This window comes from Toxorhynchites rutilus, chromosome 3 (assembly GCF_029784135.1).
Source record: "Toxorhynchites rutilus septentrionalis strain SRP chromosome 3, ASM2978413v1, whole genome shotgun sequence".
Taxonomy (NCBI): domain Eukaryota; kingdom Metazoa; phylum Arthropoda; class Insecta; order Diptera; family Culicidae; genus Toxorhynchites; species Toxorhynchites rutilus.
In genome coordinates, this window is record NC_073746.1 from 207,080,403 (window position 1) to 207,104,300 (window position 23,898).

General features: G+C 39.5%; 2 protein-coding genes across 2 annotated transcripts; both read left to right on the plus strand.

The window, feature by feature from the left end:
* The first annotated feature begins 4,069 nt into the window (after nucleotides 1-4,069).
* On the plus strand, nucleotides 4,070-6,173 carry LOC129776683 (golgin-84). The gene is made up of 4 exons (XM_055782476.1): nucleotides 4,070-5,361; nucleotides 5,445-5,619; nucleotides 5,679-5,754; nucleotides 5,809-6,173. Exons 1-4 carry the CDS (start codon nucleotides 4,160-4,162, stop codon nucleotides 6,024-6,026), a joined length of 1,671 nt encoding a protein of 556 aa, XP_055638451.1. The 5' UTR covers nucleotides 4,070-4,159; the 3' UTR covers nucleotides 6,027-6,173.
* Nucleotides 6,174-12,534: 6,361 nt separating this feature from the next.
* On the plus strand, nucleotides 12,535-23,640 carry LOC129779272 (ralA-binding protein 1). Its single transcript, XM_055786667.1, has 5 exons — nucleotides 12,535-12,709; nucleotides 12,771-12,903; nucleotides 12,963-13,799; nucleotides 22,577-22,760; nucleotides 22,828-23,640. Exons 1-5 carry the CDS (start codon nucleotides 12,619-12,621, stop codon nucleotides 23,518-23,520), a joined length of 1,938 nt encoding a protein of 645 aa, XP_055642642.1. The 5' UTR covers nucleotides 12,535-12,618; the 3' UTR covers nucleotides 23,521-23,640.
* The last annotated feature ends 258 nt before the right edge of the window (nucleotides 23,641-23,898 follow it).

Genomic DNA, 23,898 nt, shown 5'->3' on the forward strand with positions numbered 1-23,898 from the left:
CAGTAAATTACATTCAATGGCGTCGCATTACCACCACTCAGTATCGGATTGGAGGTAATTTTAACCTGTAATTGAACATTTGCGATGACAGTGGTACAGTGTCGACTTTCAATGTGGGGTAATAATTTGGACCCCGAACTCTATGTTTACAAAAATGTCCGACTAAATATGTCGCATTGCAGGTCCGTCCAATTAGCTAAATGTCGAGATAAGTGTAAATTACTGTACTTTCAATCTCGAAGCAATTTAAGAATTGGTGAAAATCAATAAGCTCAGAACAACTGCCAAATTCACATACTCATCAGATCCTGGCAAACAAATGATGAAAAAATCAATTTGTGTTTTATTATTATTTTGGATAATGTTTTAGAAAGCATTGAACTGTATTTCCTAAACTCTTTTTTGGAAGGTTTAATGGCCCTGAAAAGCGCCTTGTTTTATGGAATGGTTCCAATGTAGAAAACTTAGTACTCGTGGTTTTGAAAAAAAACCATTTCGAACGCCCTCGACCGCCTTGTTCTGGATTTGCCACCAAAGCAGTTTGTATAAAGAACAAACTTTTTTCTTCTGCTACCTGATGCCGTTTTGCGATTGCGTTTGCCACTCGCCACTCGCTGCAACTGCCTGTTGTCTTGATGTCCACCGAACCGAATGTGTTCTGTTCCGAATGCGGGTTTTATTATCGTCGCGAGCAGCTTTGCCAGCTAACTCGATCACTTCGGCGGCCGAAACTATATAACGCCGGCTAGGTGGACTGGTGCACTGGTACTAACGCGCTCGGCCTAGCTACCCTTGCGGGGTACTCCAGATCAACACGGTTCGAGCGGGATTTTGCCTTTCCCTTCACTTTTCCTTCTTTACCATGTCCAGACATGGCGGCTTGGGTTGGTTTGTTGATGTGTTGTAATGCGAACCGATGTGGTGAACAGTTTGAATGAGAATGATCGTTACGGCAGCGGAGCGGGGATTTTTAAGCTGACTGGCTGGCTCGAGAATTACTCATGTGTGAGACTGCGACCAATGTTTCGTTCATTTTTTTCTTTTTCCTTTCCAATCGTGCTTCATTTTATTTCGCTGCCGCTCTGGTTGCCCGTTTTGGTCGGTACGATTTGAGGAGCACAAAATGGACCAATCAAAAATGGGCACATAGTGCATTTTGACAATGCTTGATATTTCACAATTATTCAATTATTTATCTCAAGAAAAATGAAATGTTATACGTTATAATAGATGCGTAGATATATTTCCTATCAATTGATGCAAAAACGTTTGCGATCTATTGAGAAATGCTCGAGTTATAAGCGTTCCAAATCTTGCATTTTTTCCTACTTGTTCAGTGCCTAGATTTCCATTTCACCCCCTATATCTTCCGGTTAGACGTAGTCCTACGTCAAAATTGGTCAAATTTTTGATTGTCAGTTTGACATGCGGTAAAATATAGAACCAAAGTATGTGTGTCATGCTACCGTGGTACCTGTACAACGCTGTACTCGTACAACGCCAGTACAGCTGTATGTCTGTCCATGGTATAACGTACACATCTAGGCGGCGCTGCGGTGAAAGTGATGATGGTTTTAAATTTTGCCACGGTTTGTAGTTCTTTCCATAAATTACAATGTTATAATCATAAAATATTATTTGATTGCGATGAGTTTATAAGAAATTTTATTCTGCGCAATTTTATATATAACATGTTATTTATTTATCTCTTTCAGTAGTGAAAACTATAAAAATGTTGACAATGGTTGAATTAAAGAACGAAATTCGAGAGCACAATCAAACACAAGTAGAAAAATGCACGATTTCTGCATGTGAGAACTACCTTGGAAAGCCCGGAAGTAAAATATACGTGATTTGTTTTTGAGTTTTAGATTACATAAGCATCATTTTCTTAGTTCTAAAACAAAATCCAGATGTCTCACCGATCGTTTACGTTTTGCGTTATACCAGGGACAGACATACAGCTGTACTTGCGTTGTACGTGTACAGCGTTGTACAGGTACCATCGTACCATGACAGACATACCTTGGTTGTACATTGTACCGTATATCAAACTGACAATCAGATATTTTTCCAATTTCCACCACATATTTCAATGAAAAAGGTTTTTATTTAGTGTCTAAACTATCAAACACAACAAACAAGTTTCCAATCTGAGTTATTAACTTAAGAGAAAGTCAATTAAAAGAACGTTTATCAAGTGATTTGATTCTGCTTGTTCATGCTACTCACCACTAACCGTCTATGGCGCTGCGCACAGTACAACTGTAGCCATGTACAGCGGTAAAACAGGTCGGTACAGGTACAGCGATTGTACCGAGTTGCTTGCATGGTTCTAGCGCTGTACATGGTGACAGACATACAATTTTCGAAGTACAACGCAAGTACAGCTGTATGTCTGTCATAAGTATTAGATCGCCAATTGACACTTTCAGGACATGACGTGAGACGAGAAGCGAGACGTAACTTTCAGAATTATTTAATTTTTGTTTGGATGTGTGGTTATGGTTTCATATCAACTCGCTGATAAAAATAACTGAAGGAAAAAATAAGCAAATATATATTCGCGAAAAATAGTGCACAACCTCCTTTTGCTCTAGCCAATTACTTGTAACGGCCCTTTTCGTATCTTCTGGATCTGGTAATCTCCTTCCCGGTATATGCACAGTATTCTCCTCCTCCCTGAGCGAAATCAGTGGAGCCACAATCAGTGTTATTTCTTGTCACCATCGCCGACGCTGATAGTGCTCTTTTCCCTGCCGATGGTAGCCAAGCAGAAGTACTTTTTGCTTGAAAAGAAAGGCATTGATTGCGTAGCTAAAAGCGAAAAGATATACTAAAAACATCCTTCTGCACTGTTATGATTCGACAGTAAAGCGCGAGCAACTATTTTGCCAACGAATGCATTTCCCAGCAAACATTATATCGTATAATTTTGCACGTGCCAAGTCTTACAAGAAATCCGAATAAATCATAATCGCATATAATATCAATCAAAGTATGTATCGTGTATATTTGAAATCGCATAAAATGTAAAAACTCGATTTTATATACCATTATCAAATTAAGTCGCAATGCGGTATAATAATCATCAATTTTATGATGTACATTGTCGTAAAATATATTTAATCCGCATCATATGCGTATATTACGCTGATGCAGTTTGTGTGTCGTATAAGTGTATAATTTAAATCGATTTAGTACTGTAGTAAATCGTGTTGCATGCTGAAGAAAATCATGAAACAGTAAATCATATTAGATCCTAATAAAGAACATATTACATCATATTGAAATGTCAATGAAATTCTGATGCACTCGAAAGTTTTAACCGCTGTTGAATTAAATTTCAGATAGCCGCGCGAGATAGCTGGTGGATGATAATCCAGACGACCGGAGTTCGAACCTACATCGGAGCAGTTTTCACCAAACATCAATCTGTGCCATTTTAAACATTCATATTCCACTCCCACCACAAGTCAATCAAACAATTATTATTTCTACAAACATAAATACTCATATATAAAAATGGCGATTCATGAGGCTATAATAAACATTTCACGAAAATATTTTGCGCCATTTGTTTTTTTTCTTTTTTTCTGTAATAAATCGTATATGAGTATGGCAAAAGTCGTATTTGGTGCTTTGACAATTCATGAATATATTCATATTAGATCGAAATTCAATTTCAACATAATCGCTATTATAGCCGGTCAAAGTTGCATATTCATCCAAACAAATTCGGTAGGCATTTGCCATGTATGTATATGGCCTCCACTTTTGCATGCATATGCCAGTTAGGCGCATTATATGCCAACCAAATTTTAGGGCATATGATGTTATATATACGCTTGTTATGCGATTTAATGTTTGCTGGGTTGTCACCAAAAGATACGATTCGTTTTGTAAAAATTTTGTTTTTTCATGAGCAATGGCCGAACAGCAATTTTGACATTGCGGTCCACCTATAGTACAACGTCTTGGAAAAGAATAAATTTCGTAGTAAAGCTATTCAACACATTATAGCGCTATAATCGCATGGAAGATTCTATCACTCAATGCCTAAATTCAGCAAAACATGTTTGTTTACATAGCAGATCATGAAGAGAGTGTAAACATCTTTTTTTTAAATTTTGAAGAACAACCAAAAATAAATTGAATAATGTCGTGGTTACAAGATCTCGCTGGGAAGGCGGAAAATATTCTAACAAAAATCGACCGTAACGCGGCAACAGTTCTCCAAATTCAGAATCGTCAATCGTCGGAAAATGGTGATGTGGAACTCATAGAACCATTGTTGGAAGTTAGTACAAATGCAGGACCAAAATTTGAATACCGAAATACTACTGTTCTACAAGTCCCGATAAAATCAAATTCAACTAAATCGTTATCATTAGCAGTCAAATCGCCTAAAAAATTGAAAAGACCAGATCCTGCATCCCAAAATGATCGAATTGTCATCACCGATGCTGATGTGGAGGAAGGACTTCCGAAATCATCAGACAAACAATATTCATCACGCAGGTGTTCGATTGATTCCAAAACTGATGAAATTGAAGGAACTCCAATGCATATTACAGAGAACAACTGTGTTTCAAACTCGGACCATTCGATAAGCGAAGAAATAGCGGCGGCTCAACTTCTGCTTGAAGAAATTAAAACGGAAAGAGATGAAATGAAAATTGAGGTGAATAGTGGAGAATGCCGTAATGCAGAATCTAGATTGAAAGAACTTGAATCACTTTACCAACACTTAGTCGATGAAAACAATGAGCTGCGTATCAAATGTTTGTCAGTTGAAGAGTCCAATGCAAAATATATGAAGTCTATTCCAGAATTGGAATCCATAATCTCGAAACACATTCAAAATGAACATGTATTGAATCAAAAACTTGAGATGTCTCAATTGGAGACCAAAAATGCTACCGTAGAGCTTCAACAGTATCGAGTGAGAGCTCATGCTACACTTCAACTCAAAGAGAATATTATTGAACAATTGAAACAAAAGTTATCCACAAATGCTGATGGACATGATTCTAATGAAAACAGTAATTCCGAACAAATAATGCTAATAGAGTTGGAGCAGATGAAAAACGAACGAATCAACATGGAAGAAGAACTGTCCGCCCTGAAAGATAGATACGAACAATCGAAAATGTTATGGGAAGATATGGAGAGTAAATTTAAAAAATCAGCTTCGGCTTTAGAGACCAGAAACGATGAGCTTCTAGTGCAGCTCAACGTTAAAGTAACCAAGTTGCTTCAGCTGGAAGATGATCTAAATATCAAACAGAGAGAACTGATGTCTACCCGTGAGGAATTGGCCAAACAAAAGACAGCGTTTGCTCTTAAGCTTCATGAAAGGTAAGTTTCATAAACATGCGGATGCCATGTGCTTTTGATTTTTTTTCTATAATAATAATAAATTAATTTTACATATTCATTAGAGAAACAGAGGTTGCAAAACTGCGCAACAGGATCAAGGATAGTTCAACCAGTTCATCGTCAGATTTAGAGCTACGACTAAATTCGCTTACCCAATCGTTGGTACAAAAACAGTCTTCTATGGAATCCGTAACAGCCGAACGGAATGCATTGCGGCTTCAATTGGAAAAATTAGATGTAAATGGCCTTCTACAGACTGTTTTTTTTCGTGACTTAACTCTAGTGAATATTTGCAGGCTCAGTATCGAAGTACTGTGACACAAATTCGTCAACAAAGGGCGTCTTATTTGAGCTGTAATGAAACCGATGATGGTAAGAAGTTCCATTTGCCCGCGATTCCTCATAATAAGAAGCTTATTTTTGCAGCAAAATCACAATTGCCGAATTTTATGGTTGAAAATCCTTTCGATAACAATGTGGCCAGAAGAGTGAAGCGAGCGTATTCATCTCTTGATTCGGTTGGAATACGATTGGGAACATTCATGAGACGCTATCCCCTGATTCGAATATTAGTCATTGTTTATGTTGCAATATTACACCTGTGGGTGATGTTTGTACTCCTATCTTCGACACCGGCTGTATAAGATAAATTATAGGAATAGGAACACATTCCGCCATGTTATATTATAAATTTATAACTGTGTTTATAACTTTTGTTGGCATCTGCGGGCATGCGCTTCTAAGATGTTTTTATGTTTATTTGGATAATAAAACAATTGATTCGGAAATGACACAGTGGTCCGTTATTTCACTAGCGACTCGTGGGATGCGAATTAGTAAAAAGGTACAAAAACAAACAGAGGAACGGAATGATTGAACGAACACAGAACGTTCTAGTCGTTCTAGTTCTAGAACGATTACTAGTCGAAAATTGAAGACAAGTCAGATGGCTCTTCAACTACTGCCAACACCTCACGTAGCTTTAAGCCCGCTGAGTATGAATAAGTAGCAGCATGTCATCTCGATCGCTGAGTCAATTCAAGGCCAGTTGTTAATGTTAATACATGCAAGAAATGGTATACTAGGTTCCGAAGGGTTCACCCACATCTCGATTCCACGGTTGAAATTCAGAATCGTTGTGAAATATTGAATCAATCCACTTTTATCAATATGAATTGTGTTTAAACATGTTTTTCAACTAGAAAATGTTTCTTCCTATCGTTTCAAGATGTTTTCCTCGCGTTTTATATATGGACTGATGAATTATTAACAAAAAAGCGTTTGTCCGCGTTCACGTTCACGGGACCTCTAAACCTACCTTTACCAGTGTGGTGATTAGTGATGAGTTGGAAATTTCAACCTATGGCCATACAGAGGCCTTCGCTGGATAGAAAGAGGTATGCTATCGGAGTTTATTCCAAAGACAGTTACGTGAGCCATCTCGTCATGAATGGTCATAGTACACGAGAAAAAGCTTGGCGTTGCCATGTTTAACGCAACTAATGAATGAGCTGAATTGAAGTAGAAGGTGGTGTCACACGCTAGGTTCATGTAGTTGCTCCATGTGATTATATGAACGACATGAACGTGACAATACTGTAACAGTTAAATATGTACAATTTTTTGACGTGGGACTACGTCTAACCGGAGTATATGGGGGGTAAAATGAAAACCTAAACACAGAGCATGCAAGAAAAAATGAAAGATTCCGAATGCTTATAACTCGAACATTTCTTACTGGATCGGGAAGATGTTTGCATCAATTGATAGGGAATATTTCTACGCTTCTATTGCAATTAATAAAATGTCGATTTTCATTAGATAAACAAATGAATAACTGTAAAATGTTAAGCGTTATCTAAACGCCCTAACTGCCTCGTTTTGATTGGCCCGATTTACGGATTCCCCAACACAGCCATCAAAACCAAGCAGCCTTGGGGAAATCAGCATTCCAAATACATAAAAGTATGGGGACTTTTGTTCTCACCGATATGTGTTCCCTAACACAGATTTCAAAACCAAGCAGCGTTTGAGGAATCGCATTGCAAATACATGAAAGCCGGGGTTATTTTTTTCAGACTGTAATGTGTTTCCCTAACACAGACTTCAAATCCATGGAGCGTGGGGAAATTGGCATAGCAAATACATGTAAGTCGGGTGCATTTTTGTTCCGACTGAAATATGTTCCCGTAACATAGACTTCAAATTCATGGAGCGTGGGGAAATTGGCATTACAAATACATGCAAGGGGGTATTTTTGTTTCGATTGAAATATGATTCCCTAACACAGACTTTAAATACAAGGAGCGTAGGGAAATTGGCATTACAAACACATGTAAGTCGAGGGCATTTTTGTTCCGGCTGAAATGTGTTTCCCAAGCACATTGAATTCGGAATTTTTTTCATTCAATCAAAAATTTAATAAATACAAACAAATGATTGCTAAGCCAAGGTAGTCCCACGTCAATCTTGCGGTTATATCATAGATATAACCCACCCAGTTTTTTTATTTTTAAATTTAAAAAAAATTGTTTAGTCCAATACACTAAATCCAGATCTCTACTGTCAACAACTAGACCGTTTGAAGCTGGTAATTGACCTTAAACGTCCAGAATTGGTCAACAGAAGGGGTGTTATGTTCCATCAGGAATATGCAAGGCCACCCATTTCTATAGTGACTCGTCAGAAACACCGAGAGCTTGATTGAGATATTTTAATGCATCCACCATATAGTCCGAACATGTCACCAAGCAATTACCACCTTTTTATCGTATTGAAAATCTTCCTAAGTGATAAGAATTTGGGACAAAGAGAAGATTATAAAAGTCGATTGCCAGAGTTTTTCGCCAATAAGGACCAATACTTTTATGAGAGACGCCTTACAAACTTTACAACAGAATGGTCTACTTCGGCAGTCGCCGTCAACAGAAAGTGAATTGACAAGCATTGAGAGCGAGGATGTCTGATGAATTCTCGCATAACTTTTGAAAAGGTCCAATGTTTTTTTATTTATAATGATACTACATCCCATTGAGAGATTAGATCTTCTTCACAATTTTTCGCCCATAATCCCGATCCATGGCTGCAGTTCTCCAACTCCCGGCTGCACCGATTCTTGCCAAGTCCTGCTCCACCTGGTCCAACCACCTCGCTCGCTGGGCTTCTCTCCTTCTTGTTCCTACCGGATTCGATGCGAACACCATCTTTGCAGGGCTGCTGTCCGGCAATCTTGCAACATGCCCTGCCCATTGTGAGTCCTCTTCAAGCATTGTCCATGCTTCGTGCCCATAGAGAACAACCGGTCGAATTTGGGATTTGTATATGGTACACTTCGTACGGGGTCGGAGTTTGTTGGACCTCAAGGATTTGCGGAGCCCATAGTAGGCTCGACTTCCATTGACAATGCGTCTTCGAATTTCACGGCTGTTGTTGTTGTCAGTTGTTATCAACGAGCCAAGGTAGACAAACTCCTCTACCACCTCGAGCTCGTCGCCGTCGATCACAACACTACTACCAAGAAGAACTCTGTTGCGATCAGTCCCTCCTGCTAGCATGTATTTAGTCTTAGACGCATTGATCCCAAGCCCAATCAGCCCTGCTTCGTGTTTCAGTCGGGTATACAAGTCGGCTACCGTCGCATGTGTTCTTCCGATTATGTCCACGTCGTCAGCGAAGCAGATAAACTGACTAGACTTGTTGAAAATCGTGCCCCGCATGTTGAAGCCCGCTCTCCGCATAACACCTTCCAGCGCCACGTTGAAGAGCAGACAGGAGATTCCATCGCCTTGGCGAAGTCCCCTGTGAGTCTCAAATGATTCCGACAGCTCACCTGAGATCCGCACACTGCACCGCACACCGTTCATCGTTGCCTGAATCAGTCTTGTCAGCTTTCGGGGAGAGCCGTGTTCGTCCATGATCCTCCATAGCTGTCGTCGGTCGATTGTATCATATGCGGCCTTGAAGTCGACGAAGATGTGGTGTGTAGGGACCTGATACTCGCGGCACTTTTGGAGGATCTGCCGCAGTGTAAAAATCTGGTCCGTCGTCGAGCAACCGGGCATGAATCCGGCCTGATAACTTCCCACAAATCTACTTACTATCGGCGATAGGCGGTGGAAGAGGATCTGAGACAAAATTTTGTAGGCACCATTCAGGATTGTGATGGCCCGATAGTTCCCACAATCCAACTTGTCGCCTTTTTTATAGATGGGGCAGATTACCCCGTCCTTCCACTCATCCGGTAGCTGTTCTGTGTCCCAGATCCTGACTATCAACCGGTGCATACACTCTACAAGTTTTCTCGGCCCTCCCTTGAAGAGCTCCGCTACGAGGCCATCCTTACCAGCTGCTTTGTGGCTCTTGAGCTGATTAATGGCCTCCTTAACTTCACCCATCGTCGGGGGTGGTACGTCGTCGTTGTTCATTGCACCGGTGTAGTCCTCCTCAACGCCGTCTAGGTCTCCTGTCTGCGCGCTGTTCATGTGTTCATCGTAGTGCTGCCTCCACCTTTCGATCACCTCGCGTTCGTTCGTCAAGATGCCTCCTTCCTAGTTTCTGCACATTTCGGCCCGCGGCACAAAGCCTTTGTGCGAGGCGTTTAGTTTCTTGAAGAACTTCCGCGATTCTCGAGAACGACAAAGCAGCTCCATCTCCTCACACTCTTTCTCTTCTAGGCGGCGCTTTTTTTCCCGAAAGAGATGTGTTTGCTGCCTTCGTTTCAGTCTGTATCGTTCCACGTTTTGTCGAGTCGCTCGTTGCAGCATGGCTGCGCGTGCTGCATCCTTCTCGTTCAGGAGCGCTCGGCACTCGTCGTCAAACCATTCGTTCCGTTGTCCTCGTTGTTCATACCCGATGACGGTCTCTGCTGTGCTGCTAATTGCTGATTTTGTAACTGATTTGCTAATTGCTGATTTTGAAGGTCCAATGTAACATTTTCGTCAACTCGAGAAAAACGAAGTTGAAGTCCCAAACATAATTCCGCGAATTGTCTTAAAAGCTTCCGATCTTTATCGCTACTTTCACCACTAGCAGTCAAGAATAACTCTGAAAAACCAATCGTAACTGTTGTTCCGTGATTTAAGATTAAAGTTGAAGACTAGGAGCGATGTTACATTGGACGTTTTGTCTGCCCGCATTTGCACATTGGACATATTACGTTGCACGACAAAAATTTGAAACTAACTTCTAAGCAACAATTCAAATAACAGCATTTCATTCTAAAGACGAATTATTATTGTTATCACTGGTCGAATTGCATTGAAATCGGTAACAACAGCTGTAAGAAACAAAAACTCAAAACGACCGAAGTACGACTTCGTATTGTTTTGACTGCTTTGTTACTTCGGACGTTTCGGGCGTCGGAGGAAAAAGGCGTCTGAAGTAACAGCCGGACGCTTCAAATCCGATTCTGTACATTGGATATTTTTTGCATCGGCGATAAAAAGATGAAGAAGATAGATACGTGAACAATTGTTTTTGTAATGCATTCAATGATTGAAAACTAATAGCGTGCATCCATTAACTCGATTTGTTTACATTTGTTACATAGGACCTTTTCAAAAGTTACGCGAGAATTGTTCTAGTCAACACCGGGGCTCTGGCAACCCTTTCCCATCCAATGCAAATTGAGCGTAGGCAGCATAAAACAGGGCTCGTACTTAGGGTGCTCATACACTGTTTGACCGAAGCCAAATATTTGATTCTTTTTGACAGATAAAATTTGTTCAACGTGTACTGATCAAATATATTCTACACAAAACACGACAAGCAAATATTCAATTATTGGATCCCTAAAATATTTTTTCAGTCTGTTCTTCGAACCTGTCGGTACATGGTTAGGTTACCTTGGATATTTCAGTTGATTTTTTTCCATGTTCGGTGTTTGATATTGTTTACTACTGTTTAAAATTGAAGAGTGGTAAACAAAATAGTGTTTGTTCAAATATCAAATCAAACCTTATCTATCAAAAAATATCAAATATTTGACCTCCGGGCAAACAGTGTACGGTCACCTTTAGGGGGCTCACGTATTGTTTAATGTTTGGAGTCATATATGTTAATATGTATTTGATTACGTTAGATAGTTTCCTTTGGCAAGCGATGTTTGGATACCCATCTGAAAGCTTTCTTGACGATGCAATTAAAGCTGAGAGAAACAAACAATTTTGTTCGATAGAAGCTGGTGAATTCGATAGTCGATATTCATTTTTCATTTCTAGCATGCAGTTTGGCCCAGGGCCTGAAATCTTCGAAGATTAATAGCGGGTTTTTGATGCGATCCATTTAATGTTTTCGGTCGAAAGGTGTAGAACTCATACATTGTAGCGTTTTACGTAATCAAGCTACAAGCTTCATTAGATGCTCAGGAACATAGATACTTATAAGGAACCTGCTAATTGATGTGTCGTATACCGAGGATTGTTCTCAACCCGCGTCTCGATTCGATTATCATCAATTGCGCACACGCACTTGCTGAACAACTTAATAACTAGATGCGCATTCCAGAAAATATTACAATTCAACGAAGCATCGCTGCTAGTGAGACTTTTCTAAAGATACGGTTCCCGTGAAAGAATTTGTTGTTCGAGTTCTTAAAAAACATAAACGAAAAGGTTTTAACATTGACAGCGGAAGCTGAATCGAAACATCGAAAACAATGTCGTGTATTTTCAATACTACAACATTCCAACATGCTTTGGTGACGTTTGAATCCTGCTGATAGAAGCGTCTCAATTCTAATCGATAATCACAATGAAACTATGAAATTTCCACCGCGCAGTACTATCAGACTGCCTTATATTTAGAAATACGGATAAATTGCCTGGAAATGCAGGAATTTCATATATTGTTGAATACAGATATATATATATTTTTCCAAAATACTAATTAGTGTCCATGTGGATGTAATCTATACCCTCTCTCCCTCACCGTGGACAAGCGTGGACATTTTCATGACCCCTAGCCCCCTTGACTTGTCCACGTGGTATGTGGACAGCCTCTGAGGAGTGTGGTTCTCTAATGAACCAATTCATTTAATTGACAACATAATCTGAGCCGCTCATTGAAATGAACCGTTATGCACATCCCTATTCTTAACATGTATAAACTGGCACCTCTGTCCGAAATATTACACACATACTAGGGTTTTGTTGTTGATGACTGATTGCGGAAAGGTAAACATAATCGATTGGAATTGAAGCAAACTCAGGTCGCAGTGAAAACGCTGGCTCTGTCCAAATGGATTTCGACAGTCCGGACGTGGAAAAGGACTTTCCTGGACTGTATGCCTCCGAAACAGGTGGCAGGAGCAAGAAGGATGACAAAGACTGTGAGTATCGCCTTAAATCATAACAAAATATTTGTTTATCAGCAAATACTTATCTCCACAGTTGTCGAACCGGAAACAGAAAAAATAAGCAAAAAAGATTTATTGATTGGAAGGAGGAAGGATAGAAAGGAAAAGAAGACGGCTTATGCAGCTCTCGAGGGAGAAAGCTCACCAGAGGAAGAACTGGAAACAAAGTAAACAATTATTTATATCCCATTTGAGGTGTTTATAACAGTTGAGCTTTTGTTTACAGAAGTCCTTCGAAGTCTAAAAAGACTAAAGCATTCAAATTTCCTTCAAAGAACAAGGAGAAAAGGGAGAAATCTCGCGAGAAAGAGAAACTCGACACTTCTAAAGCGGAAGAAGTGAAGCCGGTAGAAAAACCGGAAAAGGAGAAGGACAAAGAAAAGAAGAAAGATAAAGACAAAAAAGATAAGGATAAGAAAGAAAAAACAAAGGAAAGGAAGGATAAAAAGTTAAAGCAAAGTAGCGTGAGTGAGGAAGTGTTGGAGCTGGGCGATGTTCAGCCGATATTTGGCGTTTCTCTTGGACTTGCTGTGGAGCGTAGCAGATGTCATGACAGTGTAAATCTTCCGCTGGTAGTTCGTGATTGCATTGATTATCTGCAAGAGAATGGGATGCAAAGCGATCAAATTTACAAAGTAGACGCCGTTAAAGCGAAACTTCAAACCCTCAAGCGGGCGTATAATAATCGCGAGGGAAGTTGTGTCAATGAATTTGATATTCCGACGGCGTGCGGATTATTAAAGTTGTTTCTCCGAGAACTGCCAGAACCAATACTGACAACAGATTTATCGACGCGATTTGAGGAAGCTGCCTCACACTCACAGGTGTCCCAACAGGAACAGGAACTAGTCAATCTAGTCGAACAATTGCCCAGTTGTAACAGAACGCTGTTGTCATGGGTAATTCTCCATTTGGACGCAGTCACACAGAATGAATCCTACACGAAAATGAATGCCCAGAATATAGCGATGTTCCTAAGTCCCACACTTCAAATGTCGCACCGTCTTTTCGTCGCCATCCTTTGTCATTGTAACAACTTATTCGCTGACACGGAGCTACTAAAGTGAGTAATATGAAACATTGTTTATGATTTTGCCTCAATCGTGGTTTTATCGTCGTAGTAAATTTACTATTAAGTGTGTGAATCCCACAAAAGCAACTGCTAACAGCCAATTTTTGAAGTAATTATTCACGTGTATTAGGCTCCTCAGTAATCAGCATTTCAAAGAAGTCAGAAAATTGAATAGTCCACACCTACTTTTATCTGTTAACACTAGTGATGAGACGGATAGTAGTTCGGCCGGATATCGGATATCGGATATCCGGCAAGCTTCGAGGCCGGATAGCCGGATATTCGGCTCTTCATTTGCGAAGACGGAACTGGGAGAAAGCCCATGTTTGCATGAAGCTAATAAAAGGGGAAAAATAAACACGTCTCTATATAACAACTATTAACTATTATTAAAATTTCCATGTAGAATGAACATCCCTTAATAGAGTATCAAGTTTTCTGCAAAGAATATTGAACACATTTTTTTACTGTCAAAAATTTCCAATGATGAAATTTTTGTGGATATATCGAAATAAGTTTAATACAAGTCGAGTTAAAGTAAGTACTACGAATGCAAATAAGCAAAGAAAAATAACAATAAGCAATTATTTTCGTTCAAGATTAAAAACTTGGAACTGTCTTTAGGGATGATAATCTGAGAGAGGACGAAACAAAGAAGCAAAAGAGAAGAAACTGAATTAAACCCGATACGCGAAGCTCACGTCACCTTTTGAGACAGTTTCAGCGAAGTGGCAAATGAATATGATATTCATGGTCGCGAAAAGAAAACAATCCCATTGCTAACGAAATCAATTGATATGCGAACAAATTTCGAATGAATCGCAATCACGTTCCTTACGTTTGGTAGTAATTGAACTCTAAGCTAAACTGACCAGACGTCCCGCATTTCGATAAAGTGTCCCGCGTTAGATTATGTCCTGCGAAACGTCCTGCATTCGGCAAAAGAAGCAAAAATGTCCCGCGATATCAATATATTTCAATAATTACAATTTTATCATGTTGATATTCTTAAGGGGGACCCCTGTTTGGAAGGTCACAAAATAATGAATTTTCGTTATTGTTTTTCGGATGTTAGGAATAAAGTGAAGTGTCGGGTATTTTGGCTATTGTTTAAGGTATATTTGAAAATGTATTTTCCATTTTTTGAATGTACGAATAATGTTTATTACGCTGTTGCCAGCTGGATGCGTATATGATGTCTGAAAATAGGTACCTTGCCGGTGATATCAGTTCTGAAGCAACGGGGTATCGCAGAACGAATTCCAATGAATATTTTGAAACTTTAGGAGAATACCTAAAGCGATACATAGCGGTTTTTGAAAATTCGAAAAATTGCCAAAATGGCGGCCATTTTTGTTGAAAATGAGTTATTTTTCATGAAAAATTGCTGTTTAGAAGCTCAAAAAAATCGAAAAAATGAGATATCAAAAAACGACTATGTAACGCTTTAGATAATTCATTTTTACATGCTGATAGAAAATTTGAACGAAATCGGTCGAGTGACACGGGAAACATTTCTCAAGGCATAAGCTTCCCAAAAATGCAAAAAACAAAAACTCGATTTTTTCGATTTTCCAGACAGCGATCCCCCTTAAATAGATGAACCTCAAAAAAAAAAAACTTTATTTGGGAATCTGTTCAAGAACGTTCCAATGAATCCGAAGCTCAACACGTTGAGCCAGTTTCATCGCACCGAAAATAGACTTTTTGTTTAGAGAGTGTCAACTGGGAACGACAGCAACAAAATTGAAAAATTATTTTTATAAAAGTGTCCTATTGATCCGCTGGGATCGACGTGAGTCAAACGAAAAATTAATTCTCGGTCCTCTAGCTCGGTCGAGGCTCAACGTGTTGAATAAGCTGGAAGAAGGCAGAGATGTTTGAAAAAGTATCGTATATGAAGTGCCTGGCGGCCATACGGCCGGAACCTCAACCATGGTCGATAAAAAGATGGATGTTTTTTAACCTTTCCATGACTTTGGCGGTCAACCCTCTCCGTTTTGGTCATTCAATTATCGGAGGAAATCTTCCGTTTGAAGTTCGTCCAGAATTTTTCTATCCTTCGCAGCTGGGGGATGTAGGTAAGGTTGGTGGTCTTCGTTGCAATGTTTATCTTCAGCCGATCCATCTCCTTCAGCGATCTCCTGGCATAATGGACCGCTGCCAGGTTCGGTTTAAAGACCACATCACTTTTGCGTGATACCTCTGTATAAAGGCGGCAACTTCCGGTAGACACTTCGTACTGTATATCTTACCGTTCACCGGAAGACTCGAAAGAAGAGCGGCTTGAACATTCCCTTCTGGCCGATCGTCAGCCACAGAAGGACCTTCTTCGAGAACTTGGTGTGGAATATATGTTTGACGTGAATGCTTATCTCCTTGGTGGGGAGGGTAAAGTACCCGGTCCCTTGCCATTCGTTGAATTCTAGTGTCAAGTCGTCATTCATTATGAACACGACAGCGATTCGCCGGAAAGAAGTTTTTCACCAGCACCTCCAGCTATTCCATCTGACCTCGTCTGACGCTTCCGCATAAAAATGTTCATTCTGGCCACATTCTTCTCCACCGTTTGGCTGTTACTTCGATCTCCCGGCTTAAGGAGCGGCAGGGAAAGAATATTGTTAATACCCGATTGGCTATATCCGGTGGACTCGAAGTGTATGCAAAAATCATCAAGTTGATTGACTGTTTTCACCACGGCTGCTGCGAATCACCAGCGTTGAATCATTTTTATTGAAGGCTTAGTAAACGTAAGATTCATGAAAAAATGGTTCCATTGAATTATTTTTAGCCTAATTTGGTTTCATTTGCTTGATTAATTCCCGAGCAATGCAGAAATTTGTGTTTCATTTGTATGGCAGTCACCCCTTAGAGAGTGGGGTGGAGAGTCTAACTACCATAGAAACATTTATTGCACCCTAAAACCTCAATATGCCTGATTTGGTTTCATTTACTTGATTGATTCTCGAATAATGCAGAAATTTGTGTTTCATTTGTATGGCTTGTATGGTTTGTAAGAGTTTATCTTTGAACTCCTAACAGTAGTGTTTACAAAGAAAGATTGTTCACTGAAGCTGGCCTGGTGTACAAAGTAATCGGAAATCATAATAATATTTTTTATTGATTTTTTTTTTATCATGGTGGACATTAGAGGCGTGCAAATCAGCTCATCATGATGAACAACAAGGAGCCGATCTGGCGTAGTGGTAACATCCATGCCTCTCACGCTAAAGGTCACGAGTTCAATTCTCACTCCCGACATTATTCCAAAAATGGAAGTAAAAGTGACGAACCAGCCAAATGAGTTGAAAGTCACTATAATACAGATAAAAAAAAAAAAAAAAAAAAAGATGATGATGATGAGATGAGATGAGATGATGAGATCAAGATGAACAACTCAGATCAGCTCAGCTCATCTAAAAGAACTGTTCTTTATGAACAGCTCTTCAGCTCAGTTGTCAGTGTCGATGTCTGGTGGCGACTTTCAATTCGGGTCCCTAACTCGATTGTGTAATCTCTATCAGATTAGAAGACACGAAGCCAGTTTCTAAATGTTAAAATTCGAATGAAAATTTTCACATAATGTTATTAAATTACTCGAAACACGTATTCCAGAAGTTAATTTTCATTCATAATCTTTATTTTAAAAACGTGTTCATTCTCCCTGAAAGTAAATTATTATCACTGGCTCCCCCGAAACTAGTAAACAAAGCTCAATGCCGTCAACGCGAATATAAGGGTGCTCATACACTGTTTGACCGAAGCCAAATATTTGACTCTTTTTGACAGATAAATTTTTTTTTTATCCTAAATATATATTTTTATTAAGCCTAACGGGACCGGGAGTTCAATATTTCGACAATGTTTGCTTACAAATATGTTAGTAATATGTAACCGATTACGATAACAGATAAAGACAGATAAAATTAGGTCAACGTGTACTGATCAAACACAAAACACGACAAGCAAATATTCTATTATTGCATGCCTAAAATATTTTGTCAGTCTGTTCTTCGAACCTGTCGGTACATGGTTAGGTTACCTTGAATATTTCAGTCGATTTTCAAAATTTCAATAGTGTTTGTACAAATATCAAATCAAACTTTATCTGTCAAAAAATATCAAATATTTTACCTTCAGGCAAACAGTGTACGAATTTTTTTGATTTTGTTTTTGTTTTTATTATTCTCAATGTATGACCTGAAGAAGTTTAGACAATTTTGAACAGTTTTTCTTCTATGTTATATTTTTTATTTTGTTTTTCTTTTTTTTATTAAATCGTTTATTTTTACAGGCTCAGTTACATAAGTTTAAAGGAGCCAAACTCCTGACTGTATTGTTACATTTTTCCTTAATTCTAATGTTAATGGTGTAGAAAACCGATTACTCGCGGTCTACTCGAGTTTAGAAGGGTGACATATTTTCTTCAGGAAAAGGAAGGGATAAAAGGATATGTTGACAATGTTCACTCTCACATTCACACTCACATTCATTACACTCAATTCTTAAGCCTATCTTATATCTAATATGTTTTTACATTTCACCTTATTCTATTGTCAATAAGAAGGGATTTGATTTCTCGCGAAGGAAAAGGAAAAGGAGAATATAAGGACATAAGGACAATCAGACACGAAGATCGATAACTTTTAGGAAGACATATATTTGGGACATGTAATCAAGGTCTAAACCAGCCAACACATCTCTCACCGGCACATTGGGCTGCCTTCCTCTAGCCCGAAGAGAGTTTTCTAAATTCGATCTGGCAACATGATACTCTTCGCACGACCAAACAACGTGTTCGACGTCGTGGTAACCTTGGTAATATACAAAGAAGGATCAACCTGCATGGAGATGAATTCATGATATGAATTCCAATCCAGAATGAAAATTTAGCCCGATCAGCTGCTCAAAATTTCCGATCACCAATGGGTTCATAACCTTACACCGGATGAGGAACCGAAGAGATATTAAATTGAAACGGTCTTTTAGTGGGAGTACGCCTGCCAAAACCTCGAGACTCATGGTATGCGTTGAGGGCATACATCCCAACGCAATACGGAGACAAAGATACTTAATTCGCTCGAGTTTAATGAGGTGTGTTTTGGCAGCTGATTGAAAACAGAAACTGCCATACTCCATCACTGAGAGAATAGTTGTTCGATACAACATTATAAGATCTTCGGGATGGGCTCCCCACCAGGTGCCGGTAATTGTACGGAGAAAGTTTATTCTTTGTTGACATTTTTTACTCAGATTCCTAATATGGGCCCCCCAAGTACATTTGGAGTCGAACCAGACCCCAAGATACTTGAATGACATAGCATGAGTGATCGGTTTACCCAAAAGTTGAAGCTTTGGTTTTGCTGGTCTATGCTTCCTAGAAAAAACCACCATCTCTGTTTTCTCCGTGGAGAATTCGATCCCTAGCCCAATGGCCCAGGTTGAAAAATTATTCAAAGTATCTTGTAAGGGTCCTTGCAGGTCTGATTCGTTTGATCCTACGACAGACACCACTCCATCATCTGCAAGTTGTCTTAGGCTGCAATTTTGTGTAAGGCAATTGTCGATGTCGCTTACATAGAAGTTGTACAAAAGGGGGCTTAAACATGAGCCCTGGGGGAGGCCCATGTAAGAGAACCGACTTACTGCCGAATCTCCATGAGAAAAGTTCAAATGTTTCTCACAAAGCAAGTTATATAACATATTATTCAATAGAGGCGGCAGACCCCGAGAGTATAATTTGTCTGACAAAACCTCTATTGAAACAGAATCAAAGGCCCCCTTTATGTCCAAGAATACTGAAGCCATTTGTTTTTTCCGGCGTAAGCTATTTGAATTTCTGAAGAAAGCAACGCAAGACAATCATTCGTCCCCTTGCCCCTGCGGAACCCATATTGTGTATCTGAGAGTAAGCCATTCGTTTCAACCCAACGATCAAGGCGAAACAAGATCATTTTCTCCAACAATTTCCGTATACAAGACAGCATTGCTATTGGGCGGTACGAATTGAAGTCGGACGCGGGCTTTCCGGGTTTTTGAATAGCTATAACTCGTACTTGTCTCCAATCATCTGGAACAATATTATGCTCCATAAACCGATTGAATAAATTCAACAAGCGATGTTTCGCCACATCAGGGAGGTTTTTCAGTAAGTTGAACTTAATTCTATCCGATCCCGGAGCAGAATTGTTACATGAAAGGAGAGCAAGAGAGAATTCTACCATCGAAAACTCGGAATCAAGATCGCACCTATCTTGTGAAATATCTCGAACGATTTTTTGTACAGGAACGGATTCGGGACATACCTTCCGTGCAAAATTTAAAATCCATCGATGTGAATATTCCTCGCTTTCATTCGTTGAAGAGCGATTTCTCATGTTTCGTGCGCGGAGGAATAATATCTTGCCAGATCTTTAGAAATTTGAATGACATTTAGAGATTTTCCTTTTGGTTTGGGCCGGAAGAAAACAACCCATGGGCCAGATCCAGGTGAATCTTCTGGATAGACCTTGACACGAGGAGAGGAAACAACTGAGGGGGAGGACGAGGTCGATTGTTGAGCGGGATCAGGAGCAGTAGGGCTGGGAGGCAAGTTCGGAAGTTGATCGGAAGCGGGAGCAGGAGATTGAGGGGGGTGAAGAGGAAAGGTTTGCAAATTTTCTTGAGGGGGGCTTGTTTAGGTGACTTAACTCTCCCTCTAAAGAGACATCCGAGGGGGGAACGCGTTTAAGCGACTTTCCAGCTCCCATAGATATGGAGGTGTAGACAGTGGATTCAATCTCCATGTCAACGGTTCCTTCTTCATCTGCCATTTAAAGTGGCAGATGTACACTTTTTAGTTAATTTTTCAATTTTTTGTTTGTTTTTTCTTAACCTAATAAACTTAACCTAATAAAATTATTTATACTTATAATGCACACCACATCAGTGCGGATAATCTCCAACGCGTATCAATCCTTCGGTGCAGCTGAACCGGTGTATCGCACCACAGCACGATAATGGTGTCGATGACGAGAGGCGATAAATTCACCAGCACACAGCACACAGCGCCCGCGCTGCAGGCCTTCTTCCTCCTGCTTGTTGTGTCCGCTTCAATGCAATACAGTTACAATCTAGGGAATCCCGTTATTGCGCACAATCACTTGACCAGTCACGAGAATAACGGTATCACTTCAACGATACACGATCACGAAATATATGCGTCCGGCGGCTTCGAACTTAGGAAGACGAATGATTTTTATTTTGTTATGATCTTGGTGATGATGGACTATTTTTATTTTAATTTTGTTTTTTTTATATTGTAGTAGTTGAAAAAAAAAATAAAAGTAGTCTACAAAAGTTTGAGCGTCGCGCGTCGTACAGATATAAAGGATAAGAATTTAAAAGTTTTGTAAGAGCCGGTTTAGAAATTTATGCCATAGAAATTAAACACAAATTTCTGCATTACTAGAGAATTAATCAAGCAAATGAAACCAAATTGCGCATGGTGAGGTTTTACGGGGCACGAAACGTTTCAATGGTGAATACACTCCTCCCCCCTCTCTAAGGGGGGGCTGCCATACATATGAAACACAAACTTCTGCATAACTCGAGAGCTAATCAAGCACAATTTGGGATGTGAGGGTGTTTGGGTATGAGAAATGTTTCTATGATGGTATGGCACTCCTTTCTCCTCTGGAATGGAGAGGGGGTCCCATAAAAATATTACACATATTCCAACCAAACATGAAAATTGAAAATTTTCGGAAAACTCTGGAGGAAAATTAAATTACCATATGTTCTACAATTACATAGTGACAAGCGTTGTTAGTCCATTTGATGTTTGCGCTAATGAAATTGATCTTTGTTCGAAACTGGAAATGGGTTTTCAGGTGATGAAACGCACTCATATATCTTCTTCTATCTATACAAATAAAAATGTTTCGCCGAATGTGTTGATAAGAACAAAACTCGAGGAAGGAACTGTCCGATTTAGGGCTGTCTTTATTCTATCATATTTTCAGTATCAAACATTTATTCCATGTTACGGAGAAACATGTTATTTGCAAGTGATAATCGGGTGTTATAATGATGAGTTTTGGTAGAAGTACTAGGAATTTTATAGTAAAAGGTAAATTCAACGGGGTCGATTAGAAGATCAATCAATAAACAGTTCTGCGATTGGACTCATGAACTTGGCTTAGTAAGAAAACGTGAATGTTTGGAGGTATTGATAACAAAAAAAAACAAATTTTGGGCGGGACGCAGTTTGCCGGGTCAGCTAGTCTCTTTATAAAGTAATAGTGTTAATGAATTAATTTTATGAGTTAATTTTAATTTAATCTTGGAAAAATACGATTCATTTTGTTTTAATTAGAAATTATTGATCCGGTATCCGGCCGGATAGTGAGTCACTATCCGGTATTCGACCGGATATCAAATATTGGCCGGTAAGGCCGGATGCCGGATATTCGTTTCATCTCTAGTTAACACATTGCACACCATTCTTAACAGAGTGGATGCTGCGCAAGTGAGGATCAGAGATGAAATTATCAATGATACGATAAAACACTTGTTGCTTATGTAAATAAAGATAACGTATTCTCTCATCTCCACGGTGTAAGATGCGAGGAAGAATGAAGCATTTGTCAATTCCGTTGTTTTCACCATAATCATTATAGTGTGAAATGAAGCGATTTACAAAACATAGAATATTATCTATGATATTTAAGCGGTGATTGTGTTTGAACAATTATTATTTAATCGAATTGATATGTTTTTTTTCGCAGATATGTTCCACCAATTACAGCCTCGAGTCCAAACCTTCCGGAAACACCGGATGAAATTACTGTTGAACTGAAGAAACAAGAAAGCTTGTTGGCACAAATTCACGCTGAAATGAATGCGGGTTTTATTACAAAGAAACGAGAGGAGCAATTGTGGGAAATTCAACGAATTATCACTCAGCTGAAGGTAAATACTGAATATACCATGAGATTTTTTCTGTATTTCGTGGTCTGAAAACGTGATCAATTTTCAGCGAAAGTTGAGAACATTCGAGAAAAAATCTGATTGTACCCAGAAAAGTTTGGACGACACAATCGATGGAGATAATTCCATGGAATTGAACAAGGCTAAGCTTTCGTGTTCGGATGACGAATCCTCGATTAAAACTGTCACCGGAATTTCAACCGAGTCGGCTACGAACACAGAAACGAAAAATACGCCTCAGGAAACAGAGGAATCAGCTTTGCTCGAACGGAAAGTGGACGAGATTGATTCGCCCGACAACGCGAAGCTAGACAAGCTAACTTCCGCGGTTGGGAGTGGTGAACCACCGGCAATAAGTGATACAGTCACAGTTACAGATAATGGGTTCATGTTGCTACCGGAGAATCATCCAAATTATTTGACACTGATTCGTTTACAACTCGAGAACCAAGAGCTGTTGAACTGGAAGTCTCAATTGCAGGCACGCATCAACGCCGAAAGGACAGAAATTGTTCGTATGAAGCGGCTATTGAATCCGGACAGTAGTGCCATTCACGGCCCGAGCAGCTTGGATTGCTCCATCAGCGATAATGATGACTATGAGAGGTTAGTCGCACATTACGCGAAAGAGAATGCACTTCTTGAGCAAAAGCGACAGATTTTGGCGAAGGAAATCTTCGAAGAGAACAAAGCGTTGATCCAAATGCAGGTGGAACTTGCGTTGAACCGTTATCGAGTTTGAGTTGCAAAACATTTGACATGTTTGCACACGTTGATAGACACAGTCTCTCCCAATTGTTTGTTTAATTGATTATGCATATTATATGGAATAAACTTAACTTATTATTGGACAAAATTGTAACTGTATTTTTGTTTGAAAAAAAAAACGATGACGATGCACTCAATTATTGCGAAAGGACACAGTCTTTACGATGACTGACCAAAAAGGAAGAATGAAGACTGAAGAGATTTCACCAGGTGTTAGCTAGAGATTTGATGCAACCTTGTTGACGTGTGGCCACACTAGTTGATGAAGAAGGGCCAGCACGTACGGTATCCCTTTGCAATCCCTGCAAATGTTCACGTTACCAATGGTACCAGAATTTCTGCACATGTAACT